Below are 15,545 nucleotides of genomic sequence, written 5' to 3' on the forward strand. Positions count from 1 at the left end.
TGCTGTGACTCTAATAAACAAATATTTCCCATGTACTGTGTTTGACCGCTGACAATACAGGCGTAACACGAATATTGGCATAGTGGAAAAAATACGATTGGCTCATGGCAGGCTTACGATGGGCTTTGACTTTGTCACCCTCGTAAGGAATGTAAGTAATACTTCTGTAATTAGGTGAATACAATAAAGAAAACACCATGTTCATCCAAGGTACACACTAAGGTCAGGAGCCAGTAATAGTGGTTCAGTTGGTCAATACCGAATCTGAATAATTTTCACTGCGATAGTATAAGAAAACTCACACAAAAAAAACCACACACACACACACACACACACACATACACACACACACAAAACCTTGACACTGCAGAACATTTGTCATGTGCACTTCACTGCACTACATTAAGTATTAACCAAATCGTAAATATTTACAGTCTCATGACCTACACAGTTTACGTCAATAATCTCTTCTATTAGTGTTGTTTGGTTGGGTCAAAAGAGGTTAAATTGCATAAGAATGAAGGGAAAAGGAATGTTTATTAAATTTCAGAGAAAGATTTACTGTAAATGTATCTTCACGTGTTAATACTTAACCTCTCACAATGAGTACCGAGTTAAAAACCTGTTAAAAATCACAATAATGTCCACAAAGATAAAATATTTCCTTTGGCAAACACATTTCAGTAGACAACACATTTTTAAAAGTGGCTGCTGAGATGGAAATCAAACCCCTAATCTTGGCAGTTTTTATATTATTTAACGTCATTTAACAGTGCATGCTTTTTTAATGCATGCAAATTGCTTTCATTTTCTTGCATGTCAATAACTCAGACTGGACTGGCGACTTTGACTAAATATGTGTCTTGAAAACAACACTGTATTTTAAAGTGTCAATCTGACGTATGCCTACTTATTCTTAGACATCTGATGTTTATGTCGGTTTGATCATGTCTAATTTTAGAAATTAGACTAGAATAGAAATAATTTACCATGTGGGTAGTTGTTGTTGTCTGTCATTATATTATTTGGAAATGTCCTATGACCGTTCTTGGATCTACTAAAACAAAGTACACCAGGTACACCCAATACAAGGTAAACAGCAGCAATGTGGATGGCGCAAATAGAGGCGGGCCGGATGGTGATTTTATCCTCATGTGTGATTGGATGAGCTGAGCCTTTAAAAGTCTGAATTGTGTTTAGGACAGTTTTAGTAAATATTAGTCGAGATCTTATCGTCGTCGTTGGCTTGTCGTTGTCGCAGCTCTTTTGGATAGACATGAGTGGATGTCCGTACTTTGAGAAGAGGCATTTGTATGTTTAAATCCTCATTCCACTCAAAAAGCTGCTCTCAAGGATTTTCATGTTTTAAGTGGTGGCTGGATCTTTTTAGTTGTTTTTTTTTTTTTGTTTCTAATTTGATTTGCCACAACTTTGTAACACTTGAATTAGCTTGAGTGCTCAACATAATCTAATCGTTGCACTGATGGGAACTGTTGAAAAAACACCAAGTAACACAAGGCCTTGTCTCTCCACACTGCAGGTTATTCAAAAACAAGCCTCCTCAAAAAGAAGAAGACGAGGATGCCTCTCAAGAAGGGGTTAACAAGGCCAGTAAAGGGGGTATAATCTATGGAGACTACCTTCAGGTAAAAAAAAAAAAAAAATACCACAAACCTGCCTCTGCATGTACACTCTTAGGACTGGAATTGGGCTTGTTTAAGTAATTTTGTGGTATTTACATCAGTTTATTTCCTGCCAACACTTTCAGCTTGACAAAGTAGTTACAGCCCAGGTATTGCAGAGTGAACTGAAGGGTAATAAGATCCATGACGAGCACCTCTTCATTGTCACCCATCAAGGTAAAACCAACTTTGTACTGTTTTTTGTTCTTGTCTAATTGTGGGTCTACCTTTTCACAGCGGTGAAATAACTACCATACTCATGTATTCAGGCTTTAATTTTTTTCTCTAAATATATATGGAAAATTCCCCTTGCTGGCAATGCAGTGCCATTTGTTTCAAGAATCTTACAGAAATTGGGAACATTTTCCTGAAGTAAGACAAATCACTTCACTTGAATAAAATAATGATTTAGGCCTTGTGGAATTATTTAACAAGAGGCAGCTTTTCGCTTATTTTAGGGGAAAAAAAATAAGGCTGAATACAAGAAGGTTTGTTAAAATAGACATTTTTGCAGCACATTTTAGTGTTAATTATTACTGACCATTAAATGAGCTGTTTGTTCATATCATGACATATTGAATTACAGTGTAATGTTTTACGATTCCTGATGAATCATTCTGCATTATATTTCAGCCTATGAACTATGGTTCAAACAGATTCTGTGGGAACTTGATTCAGTGCGGCAGATCTTCATCAGTGGACATGTGAGTTACATTACTGGAGAGAAACATTTTTTTTTTTTAATACTGAGGTAAAATGATGCTTTAACATGAATAAAACACAGACTAATCTTTCTATTTTTCAGTTTTGTGGCACCAGGCTTTAGGATCTGTTTAGAAATTCTCTGAGTGAGGATAAATTCAAAAAAATTGAATCTGTGCTGAAGACTGAAAGCCTCCAAGGATGTAAAATCAGGAGATCTGAAAAAAAGGACTACACACAACCCAAAATCCTTCAAGAGCAAATTATATTCTGTAGCAGAATGTAAACGCTTGTCTTATCTGGTCATTTTAGTGCAGAGGTTCAGTCAGGGGAAAGTAAGAGATTTTGTGCATCATCCAGGTTAAAGTGTCAGGTTTAACTTTGATGTCAAGGCTGCCAGCGGAGATAATACTGCCTTTATGAGACACAGTCAAACGGGAGCTAAGGGCACACACCGACATACTGTATACCAAAAAAATCATCAAAGAGAATCAATTCATATTGAAGTTGAATTCAGTGCAGTTGTAATATTACAAAAAAAAAGTTATGAATACACAAACACCAAATTGATCAGATCATAATAAAGATTATGAAATTCTGCCTCCATGAAAGCATCACACAAATTGAAAAATGTGATGTTTTCCTCTAATTGCAGGATATGCATCTACTGTATATTGTATACTGTACACTGTGTGTTATCATTACAAGCAGCTACTGTTTTCCTGAAACTGAACTGTCTCTCCAGGTCCGGGATGAACGTAACATGCTCAAAGTCAACACTCGCATTCACAGGATTGTAATGATCTTCAGACTGCTGGTTGATCAGTTTGCAGTTCTGGAGACAATGACAGCTTTGGACTTCTTTGACTTCAGGTGAACTTAAAAATAACCTCTGATCATCCCCACCTTAGCGGCCCTCAGCTGGTATATTGTCTGACCTTTGTGCGTCTGTGTTTATGGGTGCATAACTTTGTGTGTATCTGTGGCTATAGGGAATATCTGTCTCCAGCGTCTGGCTTCCAAAGCCTTCAGTTCCGGCTCCTAGAGAACAAGATAGGGGTCCCAGACAACCTGAGAGTCCCATACAACAGACGCCACTACAGGGACAATTTCAAAGGCCATGAGAGTGAGCTGCTGATCGCCACTGAACAGGAGCCCACCCTCCTAAAACTAGTTGAGGTACGCTTGAAGGCAGTCGACTGCTGGGACATGGTCATTAAGTTTTACATTTAGATAGGTTTAGCAGGCAATGCCCAAACCACAAGCCTGCTCCTCACACATCACAGCTCCAAAACATAAATTAGGCACATCTGAGGCACAGACTGTGCATTTAACATTTTTAAACATAACGGGTCCTCATATGGTGTTGATGAGCATTTAACACAAACTGAGCTAGATGAAACACTTTGTCTGTAAACAGATACTGAGGTCTGCATACATCAGTCACAGAAAACAAATCAGGACATTCTGCAGACATTTTTAGGAAAAGCCTGTTACATGACATTATGATATAATGGATAATAAAAAAGAAACTGCATTATATTTTCCACCTCTCCGTACATAGATAGGGATATACATATTGTATAACGCTATGCACATACATGTGATATTTGAAACATCAAGGTGACACATGAATGTGTTTATTTTAATGCTTTGATGGGGTTGGTTTGACCACTGAATTCCCTATTTTGGTCTATTTGCAACGTTAGTGTTATCACAGCATAAACTAGATGCACCATTCTACTTGTAACAACTTGATCTTGATAAGGGCATCTACAAATGCATAAAGTGTAAGTGTAAAAGTGTTGTAAAACCTTTGTTCTGTCTTGTTAGGAGTGGCTGGAGAGAACTCCTGGCTTGGAGGAGGATGGCTTCAATTTCTGGGAGCAGCTGGAAATCAACATTTTCGCCGGGCTGAATAAAGAGAAGGAGAAAATTGAGGTATCAGATGACTGCCATCTTTGCAACTCTCATCACACTTCATAGTTCAGTTCTTTGTTCAGAGATGATTGACATAGCCTGTATTTTTTTATTATCCATTGTTATTTTGCATAGAAAATGCAAAATTCTGAGGAAAAGGATGAGCTGATGGATGAGCTGCTAAAACAGAGGGAGCTCTTCACCTCCCTGTTTGATGAAAAACGTCATGACCACCTCCTAAGCAAAGGTGAGCACGTCTTCTCAAAACTACCGAATGGTTACTTAACTGAAACCATTTCATCAGACACCATAACCCGGCCACAATCAGAACTTTAAATATTTGTGTTGGCAACACAGATTTAATTCCAGACGGCGTCCATGCTATCTACTAATTTTGTGCACTTTGGTAGGTGAGAGACGGCTCTCTTACAAGGCTCTCCAAGGTGCTCTGATGATCTATTTCTACAGGTAAGTGGGCCTCTTTACAGCATTTGTTAACCTTTAGTTATCATGGGAAACTTTGCTGACATTGACTTGCTTCAGATTCATGTAGTTACACACATCCACACCTGGGAACTGCCCAATACAGCCAGTCCTCCACTGTTGGCCGCTGAGCAGCTCCACTGGAACATTTGGGGATTAAAGGCCTCGCTCAAGGGCACCTAGTTCAAAGCTCCCGAGGCAGCGCAGAACATTACTTATTCATTCTCCCTGTCCTGCACTTTTCCAGCCTATATTAGTGCTGGCAATCTTCCAAGTTACAAGCCCACTTCTTGAATCATCATGCTGCCACAACCACCCACAGTGCTTTTCATATACTGTTATATAAGCCATTTAAAGTATCCTCAGATCCTAAATCTTTCTCTTGCCTTTAGGGAGGAGCCAAGGTTCCAGGTTCCCTTCCAGCTGCTCACCTTCCTCATGGATATCGACACCCTCATGACCAAATGGAGATGTAAGTAATTGTCATCACATACTGGACAAAGAACCTTCCTGTCAAGAGCTCCTTCGGCTCACCGCTGAACAAGAAAAGAAAAAGGGGCAGAAAAAGCACAGCAGATTTTATATTAGAGACCAACGCTTTGATATTTGGCCCAGGGGTAGAGCTAGACTAACGGGGGTTTCTACGGGGCTGAAGTTAGCTCAAGACCAAAGATGCAGAGGAACTTTATAACCTCCACTAAGCCTGCTGATAGATCTGACATCCCATTCCCATGAAGTCAATATTGTTTTTTCTCCCTCTTTCTTGCTCTTTTTTACAAGCTTAGGCACCAACTGATTGCTCAAATGAAACATGCATGCCCAAAGCGTTGGGACTTTACTCTCTGGCTGCTTCTGTCTTTTGTTTTAGACAATCACGTATGCATGGTGCATCGTATGATTGGCAGCAAAGCCGGCACCGGGGGATCGTCTGGGTACCAATACCTGAGATCTACTGTCAGGTAGCCTATGATATAGACCTTAACATACAGATTAAATTTTATAATTTACAATTCTACATGGCAAGTATCGTAAAACACTTTAGAGTTAATTTACATACAGGCAGAGCTGTTTTTGCTCTTATCTAAATTAACCTGTCATATGGTCACTTCATACTGATGTGTACATGCAGAGTTTTTTTTTCAAAGACACTTCATAAAAAAAGGATTAAATTATCCTTCATCATCGAACACATACAATATGCATTCAATTTTTAATCACTTTGTGAGAGTACAAGTCACTCTTATGAATCTCATTTTAGAATTTTTTTTTTTTTTTTTTTCAATTTTATTTCCTCTCTCCCCAGTGACCGCTACAAAGTGTTTGTAGATCTGTTCAACCTGGCCACGTTCCTGGTGCCTCGCCACTGGGTGCCCAAGCTGAATCCCAATGTTCATACCTTCCTGTACACGGCCGAGTGCTGCGACAGCTCCTACTGCAGCAGCGAGGACTCAGACTAGGGGACGTCTCAATATTCTGAGGTGGCCTCCTCTCTTTCACCGTAACTGACCTCAAAACCAGATTGACACTTTGACTGGACGTGCAGTGTTTGGGTCTTGTGGCCTTGCTCAGGTCAGGCAGTTACCGGAGTCAGTTTGACACACCCGAGGAAGGTCACAAGATTAAAACACTGCATGTTTTTTGTGTTGTTGTTTAAATAAAATTTGAGACATTGACAGTACTGACAATATTAAGTATATCAGTATTTCATCAGTTCAACATGTCTCCAGAGATATCCCCAAGTCTTCTATGGGTAATATTAAAGGCGCAGAAGATATAACTCTTTTGCATGTCTTATTAGCTCGGGATGCTCTGAAACATCACACAGGATTATGGATGAGGGAGTATTTTCAATCTGCACTGTTGTTTTTGCTGCTGAAACAGGATGCTGAGGCAGGACATAATGTCGGGAGGGTTCATGAAAAGTGGGCAATGGTGGAAACCAACAACTAATCAGTTTGGGTGAAAGAGATGCTTTTATTTGATGGGAGGGGTAGGGGTGCAGCTGTGCAAAATCTGTGAAGGCATTATTGGTTGGAATTTCAATGTTCTGTATACTGTGCTAGAAATATGCATGTGCATAGTTCACCAGGAAAAAAAGACAAGATTTGGATTTTTTTTTTTTTTTAAATGTTTGTTTAGAGCAAACAAGGTTTTGAAAGTCTTTTCTCAATGCGCTGTGCCTATTAATGTCCTGTATTATATATATATATATATCAAAGTACATCTCTGATTATAACACAAACTGGTGACATAATCATTGACCAGTTACGATTACTTTACTGTAAGCTTTACCAGTCACAAGGTATAGCAGATGGCTCCTTGATGATGTTCTTAGATGTTCTCTCCATAAAATTATGTAAGTGCACCGTGACTGACCTGAAAAACACATGGCTCGGCGAAAGCAGTGTGGCTGATCAATGCACCCGTGCAATGAAACTCCACTTAGCTGTTTTCAACAATCCATCTTTTTCATGTCATCTTGGGAACGGTGTCAAAGAGAAGGGGCCACCTCAGACTATTGAGATGTGTCTTAGGCATGAGGATCAGTGAACACAGGGACAATTAACCGTTGTATAAACAATATCTCACCAATGTCAGCATGTAAAATGTGACAATTTGCACAGCGTAAAACTCAAACCAAAAAAATGTGTACATAATGTTAATATAATAATGATATACTGTAGACTGTTGTTTGTATTGTGTTTTTAAGTTAATTTTGTTTTGTATTTATGCACTGATTGTTGTGATCGCTGTATAAACATATGAAAAAATTGTGTAGCATGTCTGCCTTATACTATGTATTGACTGAGTTGTTGTTTTTTTTTTTTTGTACGATGCATCTACTGATGCCACAGAAGCTGTAAATGTGTTTGTGTAAGATATGTGGGAAAATTGCTGTTGATGACTCATTTCTAATCAACATTTATCAGCACAAAAAGTGATTTATTTTATGACACCCGTGTAACATGGTAATGTTTCAATAAACACATTATTTACAGTGACACTCGAAGGCAAACAAATGATGATTTAAATGATGGATGATTTAAATTTTGGCAGCAGGAAACCCACACACACATACAAACACACACACACACACACACACATACACATAATCTATACACACAGTGCACTCAAAGAAAAACAGCTGCCACAGAATCTGCAATACCTAGGAGGAGAAAAAAAAGAGATGCTGTATTAATTTCTAAGGGGGATAAGGGAGCAGATACATATCTTGAATGGGAAAATAATTAAAAATACATATATATAAACCAACAAGGATCATACTTACCACAAATGTTGCCCCCTATTTTAACATAAGCATAGCCCTCATTCCCCCATTTAGTTCCCCAGGTATTCTGCAGTATCCAGTATGGAATATCCCCTAAGACAGACAAACACATCCCAAGTTTTAATTATTAACAGGGCAAAGGAGCACTGTGTGTGTGTGTGTGTGTGTGTGTGTGTGTGTGTGTGTGTGCGTGCGTGCATGTATTTTAGCAGCATTCACTTTACACTGTTACATAATCGCTCAAGCCATTGCTAAATTCCCACAAAACACAAACGTCTACATAAACTAGGTTTTACATATAAAATACAGGGAAATGAGAACAGAAATGAGACAATCTACAGTGATTAAGCGATTATTTGTCATTATATGTTATAATAACCAAGTACACTGGCTGTCACGCAACGATGTTGACAACAGGTCGCCTAACAGACCGGAGGGTCGAGCGACATAAAGGCCATGACATGGAGCTGAGTCACTGTTGTTGTTGGAGGAGACACTTTCACTCTGATGTGTTGACTCTTCACTTCCAGTGACATCTCTGGCTCAGTGGCATGATAATAGAGTCTACTCTTGCTGATCAAGACCTTTTTCTTGTTATAAAAAGGTTATTATAATTATGACATACCAGATTATCTCATTATAATTGCTGTAATGAGATAATTTATATTGTAATAACAGCAATGGACTCCCCACTAACTAGTACTCTGCCTCTCAGAGCTGACTGAGGCATATCCAGCCAACTGAACCACACGTCAACCCAAGTTTTAAACAGAACTTCACCAAATCATGCAAACGAGCCGATCTCAGTTTTTCAACTTACAATGGGAAACAACTCATCTAACAGGATAAGAGAACAAGAAAGGTTTCTTGTTATAACGCAATAAATTGGTATGTCAATAAAAAGAGAGGATGTCATCATGACATGAAAGTACCTTGTCAAAATGGAAAAGATCTCGTCATGATAGGAAACGTTTCTCATAGTAATGAGATACTGAGCCGATTTTTTTTTCTTTTCTTTTCTTTTCGCACGGGGGGAAAAGAGTCCACACTTGACATGTGATGGGAAAATCTGTCAATTAGTAGGGGAGGGACGCTCTCCCCTGTTACAGCTCCACATGATAATTTATGCTGTTAAGATGGGTGCATTTTTGCATAGCTGTAATGGGTAGTACGACTTTAACTCGGTTTCACAGGTTCTGAGGTTGTGAAACTTGCCACACCTGTGAAGGCAAGTTTCACACATGCACATTGTTAGCGCGAGTAAGAATAGAAAAATCACTATATCTGGAGCGATGAGCTTTTTTCATGCCTGTGCAACGGAAATATGTACCAGTAGTGTCATATCCAATGAGCAGGATGGCATGGTTGGCGTGCTGACTGGAGCAGTGGTGCTGGATGATTCCACCCAGATAGTCCTGCCAGCTGATGGCATCCACAGTGACGGCAAGCGGTCCACAGCTCACCAGCTGGCCCATCATGGCCTCCTCTTGACCACTAGATCAAAACAATCATGACAAATAAACCCCACCCAGTTAGATAATGGTCATTTTATGGTATCGGGGAGTAAAACCATACTAATGTCCCTTTTAACCAGAAATCCTGAGTAACAGCTCACCACAACCATAAGAAATCAGGAAAATCAATGGGAATATTTCAGTGTTTTGGTAGCATAATTTTATCTCCTTACTGTGTGTAACTATAATGGCTAATTTAAGATTGCTATTGAGGAATTTTGTGAATTTTGTGTAATTGAAATATTAACTGCAATGTGGCCAAGTACAATATCCCGATTGCAGGAGCTGCAGTTTTTCTGATAAAGGTAAAACAGACAACAAAATATTGTAAATGAAGTACTGCTGTGCCACAGAGACACCCTGGCCTAGAAATTGCACTTTCTACATCTAAGAAAACATGTTTGTTTGGCACAGACCCAAGCAAAAACCACATCATCATTGTAATAGTTTTTTTTTCTGTGAAAATTACAATTATGAAACACTGAATATCATTCCTCCGAAAATCAGGAATCATGTTGCAATAGCAGTATCTGTAAAATGAATTGCAATATGATTTTTTTTTTCTAATATCGTTCAACACTAATTAAGAGATACGTTTTTTTAATGTGTATGAAGCTTTATAAACCACTTTTTGATAACCTATTGACACCACTTATGTTGTGTGCGTGTAATGTCTGGGGGGTTGGGGATATAGAGATTTTATAGAGGCTACATCTGAAATTCCTTACGTATTCGCTGAAAGTTCAAATTACAGGTTCTAACGGTATGATATACTGTATGGGGGGCTGGGCATACCAATTATGCATAGGTATTAAAAAGAGAATCACTGGTTTTCGGGGGGTTGCTGAAGGGGAAGGACACAAAGCTCAGCAGAGCAATGTATAACTGTTCATCTAATTTTTATACCTCGGGAAACTACGTGTCACCATGGATTCCGTTTGTTCACAGGATATTGGATGAATGTGGTTTCTCCCACCTCTGGCTGAATCACAGATGTGATAATATCAATGGAAAAAACTATCTGTTGAGCAGAGGTTAAAAGACAGTTCCTGCAGGAATGGCATTAATGAGCTCCGGAGTACGTCGGCATGTCATCTGTACTGTGAATTTAAACAGAACCATGAATTTGAGAAGTATTTACAACATGAAAATAGGAGATATAGCCAGGTTATCTGTCATTTCCAAGTTTCTATTATTCCTAAAACAGCAGGCAGATGCAAAGGCCTGGAAGGGACCAAAGGTTCTGTAATTTATGTAATGATAGCTGATGAGGGGACGAATTTCACGTCTTGTTTCAACATAAAAACACAAGTATCGAGTATTGTGTAAATCATCCGTCTGTGTTTACATTTACTCTTTCACTGCTGCACACAGATAAACCTAGGACATTATGTAACCTAGGTCCTTTGTTGAGTAATGTTTTGCCTCTCTTAAAATGACTTATTTTATCTCAAAAGTTATTCCTGCTGTTTACCACTGTGCCACTGCTTTACCTTATGCTTGTATTCCATACCACCATGTGCAGTCTAAAGTAAACAAATACAATCTAAAGTCTGAAAACAATACATGGTAGGTGTTGCATATGTACCTTGATGTATTTCATCACTTTTATTTTTTTAAATTTTATTCAATAATCATTTAAAACTGCTATTATATTGTTATATTTAATAAAGGGCATAGGCCAGACAAGTCATATATGTATGTAAGGAAACATAGAGCTGTACCAAAAAGCAGACCAACCATCGCATTGGTACTTTCAGAAATTTGGAAAGTCCATCAGCCCCAAAAACCACTGCCAAATCACCTTGTTGCGATGCACTAATGCAAGCAGTCAAGAGGGTCTGAAGAGAAGACATGATAACTCATAACACTCTGGCAATAAAAAATAGCCTACATTACATATGCATGAGTATGAGTCACATCTGTTCAATATTAAATAAAGAGGAACTTTATTGACTTAAAGTCAAGGTGACACCTAGGCCTAAACGACTGGCCCAGAGTCAGGAACCTTTGTGCTACTGAACCATCCGTGTTTGTGTTGACAGGGTAAACAGTGGGGTTTGTCAGTAACACAGCCCCCACTTCCTTTGTCCTTGGTACTTCATGAAAAAAAAAAAAAAAAAAAAAACACACACACACTAAGTCCCATGTGATTCACCCTGTGTTAATTTTTAGCCATTATCACTCAAAGTGAAGTTGCAGAAATTTAGGTTACCTGAAGTCATGTGCAGCAAAATCCTTCAAGGCAACCCCACCGTGTGACTGGGAGAAAAAATGGCAGATCCCTGTCTTGGCTTTATATGGGTATTCTGACTGTGGCACCAGTTTCACTCTGGTCTGAAACCAAAAGATTTTATCTCAGTCAATGTGTCATCTGAATACAATATTTTTACTTATGGAAGACCTTGCTGCAGGCAGTATTCTGATTATGTTTTATAGCGGTGAACAATGTTTCTTTTCTGACTACAACCCAGTGTCTCTCAAATCTAAATGCATGAAATTATCATGAACATTTTAAAAATTGAAAACATTATGGGTGTTTCAAAACAGCGCTCCTCTATTATACATCAATTTCTACCATCAGGGTGCTGCATCTTGGAGGTAAAGGCTTATTCTTATACCACAGCACTCACTGTTAGTCAGCCTGCTAAATGTGTAAAAATATGATTGTAAAAATACTGGTGCATACCTGGTTTAACCAGCTCAGGGCCCAGACTGTGGAGCCTCCACTGCAGCCCTGGTTTCGGAAGGAGCAGTCCAGAACCTGCTGCACACTGAGCTGCTCCAGCGGAGAGCCGGCTCTAGCGTGAGCGGCTTGGATGGCTTCAACCACACTGAACGCCCAGCAGCTCCCACACTGCAAAGTTGAAATGGCAGTGATTAGAAAAACACAAGATAGAAAGGTGTAGGCAAAATCCTTTAGGACCAGATCCAAAATCCCTCCCTGCCTTCCAAAAAAATCCAGTGGTATCCTGTGATGTTCTTTTGATCCCCCAGAGGAGAAATCATCTTTTTGCTTTCTGTCCTCCACACGGAGGCGAGAGGTCAGCATCTTACTTGAGGACACTTAAAGAGGGCAAAAACTCGCTGTCACGGATGGGTGAAGCGGGGCCTTCCACATGAAGGATTGTCTCCCTGCTCACGCCACCCTGATGCTCAAATCAACCTTTCAAACAGGTCAGGAGCATATAAGGACAGTGGCTTCAACAAAATTAATACAATACTCTGCAATCCAGAAAAGTCCAACTAAGCTTAAGATGGTTTGATGAACATAAAAGACCTCTATTAGAATTTTAGTGTTGTTCAAAGTCTGACAAAATGCATAAGATTTATACCAAAATGCAAAAGACTGATCGGATTATATCATATTTCCAAAAATTTTAAAGGATTTTTATCCATATCTACAAATCTACAATACGCCTAAATGGCTGATATAGTTATTGGGTGACATCATGTAGCCAGAATGAACTGTGACCAATTGTTTTCTGCTGCCACCTACTGACAGATATTCTTAAACTAAACCACGTCTCTTCATCTCTGCTTCAGGCGTTTAATACAGTGCTGCTTCAAGGCTGGGCTTTTTTTTTCTTCCACAGTTTTCCAATTCCAAAACTGGCTTCAATACTTCAAATCTCATACTGATTACACTGCTGAGTAAAACCACATTTCATTAAGTGAAAGAATACACAATGAGACCAAGTTCAGTTCATTTCCTCGCCACAAATTCCTTTGAGCATTATGAAAACCTGAATTCCTAAAAAAATTAGGATAAAAAAAAAACAAAAAAAAAACAGTATTTTTATGCTTTTCAGAAAGGTCCAACACCTTGAAATCAATAACAGCGCCAAAATAAGTCACTAAAGGGGGGAAATCAGGATAAAAAAAATAGGTTCAAGAAGGATTTATGAGTCATTGTTTGGTATTTTGAGTCTTTGTGCCCCCTGCTCCAGTGTATTATCTATCTATCTGTTCTTACTGCTTGTTGATTCTGGACGGGGGCCAGCACCCCCTCGTCCCTCCAGTCAAATTTAGCTGGCAGCCCCTCTCTCTTCTCTCCGGAGTAGGGAGGGGCCTTGTCAGCGCTGGCTCGCAGGTAGAGATCTGTAAGGCAGGGATAAAGTTCAGATGCATTTATCAGAATGATAACTATATAAAAAAAATCAACATCAATTCAGCCACATTTACAGTATGTGATGAAAACATTTTTGGCCAGCTGACCTCTGAATTCATTGAGCGATAGGTCAGAGAACTGATTGATGCCATACTTGGCAGAGTGCGGGGCTGCAGGAAACGAGTTCAGGTATGCGGCCCTTTTTATAGCATCCTGAAACAACAGAGCAGACAGCGTGTTAGTCCAGCTAGAGCTGACTGTGAGAGCAGCCAAGAGCAGCAGAGCACTCACACAGATGATTATCGATAATAAAACAGACATTACTGATACTCATACTACTACTTACTACTACTACTATTACAAACTGCCAATAATAACAATAAAAAAATATATTATTAATAATAATAATTATACTGGAGCAACAAGGGGCCTTTGAGACAAAAATACTCAGCTGCTAACAAACTACATGTCTATAGGAACCCTGAAAAATAACTTCATGACTCAGTAATTAACATTTAATTAAAATGTCTCCCTGTTGAGCTCATAGATACATACATATTTAATTAATTTCCAAATTATACCTTAAAAATAACAACAATAACAATATAATTATTATTATTAATGATACTAATACTAGAGCAACAAGGGGTCTTTGAAACAAAAATACTGCTTCCAAACTACAAGTCTATGGGTAAACACTAAAAAACTGCAAAGACTTAATGACACATTAATTCAAATTTAATTAAAATTCCTCCCAATTGAGTTTATAGATACATACATATTTAATTTCTCAATTATACCTAAAAAAAAAAAAAAAAAAAAAAAAAATAGCAATAATAACAATAACAACAATAGTAATTATTGTTATGTTGAGACAGAGGGGGTGTGGTTTGTAATGGCGTGTTTGGCTGTTGTGTGTGCATCTCTCTCTCTCTCTCTCTCTCTCTCTCTCTCTCTCCCCACCTGAAAATAGAGATGACGACGATTAAATTCCTCCGTGTTGAGCTCATAGTTGCGGTGAAACTTTTCTCTGAAAGAGCAGAAGTCCGCCTCAGCCGCAGCGGAGCGGGGAAACTCAGTGCGCGTCTCCTCCCGGCTCCGGTTCTGGCAGCGCAGGGGGGGAAACACCAGGCTCACGGCTGCAACCAGGAACCACCCGCCGCCCCTCATCGGACGAGCTCGGGTCGGTTAAAAATGTCAACACTGGGCACAATAATAATAATACTACAACAAGGAAATCCAAAGACCTCAGACACCCGCGCACATATGAGGAAGCATGACTTTACACGCCTGCGCGACAGCCGAGACGCGCTTCCTTCGAAAGAGAAAGTGGCCCAAGTATTGGCTAAAATACATGAACCAATAAGCACGATTGGGAGAAAAATAAATAAATAAAAAGTAAAAAATAATGGCATTTGACGTCCACTTAATACAAAATTACTGGACTGTTATTGTGCCTCTCATGATCAAATTTCCTCTGAAATAACATAAAGGCACACTTGTTTGTCTAGACCAGTGGTTCGCAAATAGTGGTACGCGTACCCCTAGGGGCACGTTGCAGCACTGCAGGGGGTACATGAGTTTGTTTGGTTTTTTTTTTCAAATGTAAATTAAAAAAAATATCAGGCGCGCATAATTAAAGCATATGCTTGTAGAAGCATATGCTACAAGTCCAGTAATAAAATTTAAATGGAATTTTGATAAACCTATTCCACATTTTATATTCAAGAAAATATCCTCAGTATCAGGTTGTTTCAGACAGCGCTGGATTGGACCTCTTTAAATCGGATTTTTTTTTTTTTTTTCTATACTTTTTTTTTTTTTTTTTTAAGCACTGGTCAGGG

At 39.0% G+C, this 15,545-nt stretch overlaps 2 protein-coding genes across 3 annotated transcripts; one reads left to right on the forward strand and one right to left on the reverse strand.

Annotated features, from left to right (window-relative positions):
* Window positions 1-1,276: 1,276 nt before the first annotated feature.
* tdo2a (tryptophan 2,3-dioxygenase a) lies at window positions 1,277-6,244 on the forward strand. Its single transcript, XM_030062795.1, has 12 exons — window positions 1,277-1,311; window positions 1,541-1,646; window positions 1,769-1,859; window positions 2,316-2,386; window positions 3,130-3,257; window positions 3,377-3,563; window positions 4,218-4,325; window positions 4,440-4,551; window positions 4,715-4,772; window positions 5,180-5,259; window positions 5,656-5,746; window positions 6,091-6,244. The coding sequence occupies exons 1-12, from the start codon at window positions 1,277-1,279 to the stop codon at window positions 6,242-6,244; spliced, it is 1,221 nt and encodes a 406-aa protein (XP_029918655.1).
* ctso (cathepsin O) lies at window positions 5,180-14,986 on the reverse strand. Of its 2 annotated transcripts, XM_030062794.1 has the most exons (9): window positions 14,665-14,986; window positions 13,809-13,914; window positions 13,567-13,691; window positions 12,280-12,447; window positions 11,806-11,927; window positions 9,407-9,570; window positions 8,077-8,169; window positions 7,910-7,953; window positions 5,180-5,323 (listed from the first exon to the last, which is right to left on the reverse strand). In XM_030062794.1, the coding sequence occupies exons 1-8, from the start codon at window positions 14,869-14,871 to the stop codon at window positions 7,919-7,921; spliced, it is 1,020 nt and encodes a 339-aa protein (XP_029918654.1). In that variant the 5' UTR covers window positions 14,872-14,986; the 3' UTR covers window positions 5,180-5,323; window positions 7,910-7,918. The 2 variants fall into 2 exon arrangements, with proteins under 2 accessions (XP_029918654.1, XP_029918653.1); XM_030062793.1 differs by lacking the exon at window positions 5,180-5,323 and having other exon boundaries at window positions 7,714-7,953.
* Window positions 14,987-15,545: the final 559 nt, after the last annotated feature.

The sequence above is a fragment of the Myripristis murdjan genome, chromosome 10, assembly GCF_902150065.1.
Source record: "Myripristis murdjan chromosome 10, fMyrMur1.1, whole genome shotgun sequence".
Lineage (NCBI taxonomy): Eukaryota > Metazoa > Chordata > Actinopteri > Holocentriformes > Holocentridae > Myripristis > Myripristis murdjan.

What these genes read in the sequence shown, in the direction of transcription:
- ctso (XM_030062794.1), bottom strand. Translation starts at nt 14,871, where the DNA reads ATGAGGGGCGGCGGGTGGTTCCTGGTTGCAGCCGTGAGCCTGGTGTTT. An exon ending in TTTGCTGCACATGACTTCAG is followed by an intron (nt 9,571 to 11,805) that starts GTAACCTAAATT and finishes GTTTTGATCTAG; the next exon opens with TGGTCAAGAGGAGGCCATGA. An exon ending in AATAGGGGGCAACATTTGTG is followed by an intron (nt 7,954 to 8,076) that starts GTAAGTATGATC and finishes TTCTCCTCCTAG; the next exon opens with GTATTGCAGATTCTGTGGCA.
- tdo2a (XM_030062795.1), top strand. Translation starts at nt 1,277, where the DNA reads ATGAGTGGATGTCCGTACTTTGAGAAGAGGCATTT. An exon ending in AGATCTTCATCAGTGGACAT is followed by an intron (nt 2,387 to 3,129) that starts GTGAGTTACATT and finishes CTGTCTCTCCAG; the next exon opens with GTCCGGGATGAACGTAACAT. An exon ending in TACCTGAGATCTACTGTCAG is followed by an intron (nt 5,747 to 6,090) that starts GTAGCCTATGAT and finishes CTCTCTCCCCAG; the next exon opens with TGACCGCTACAAAGTGTTTG.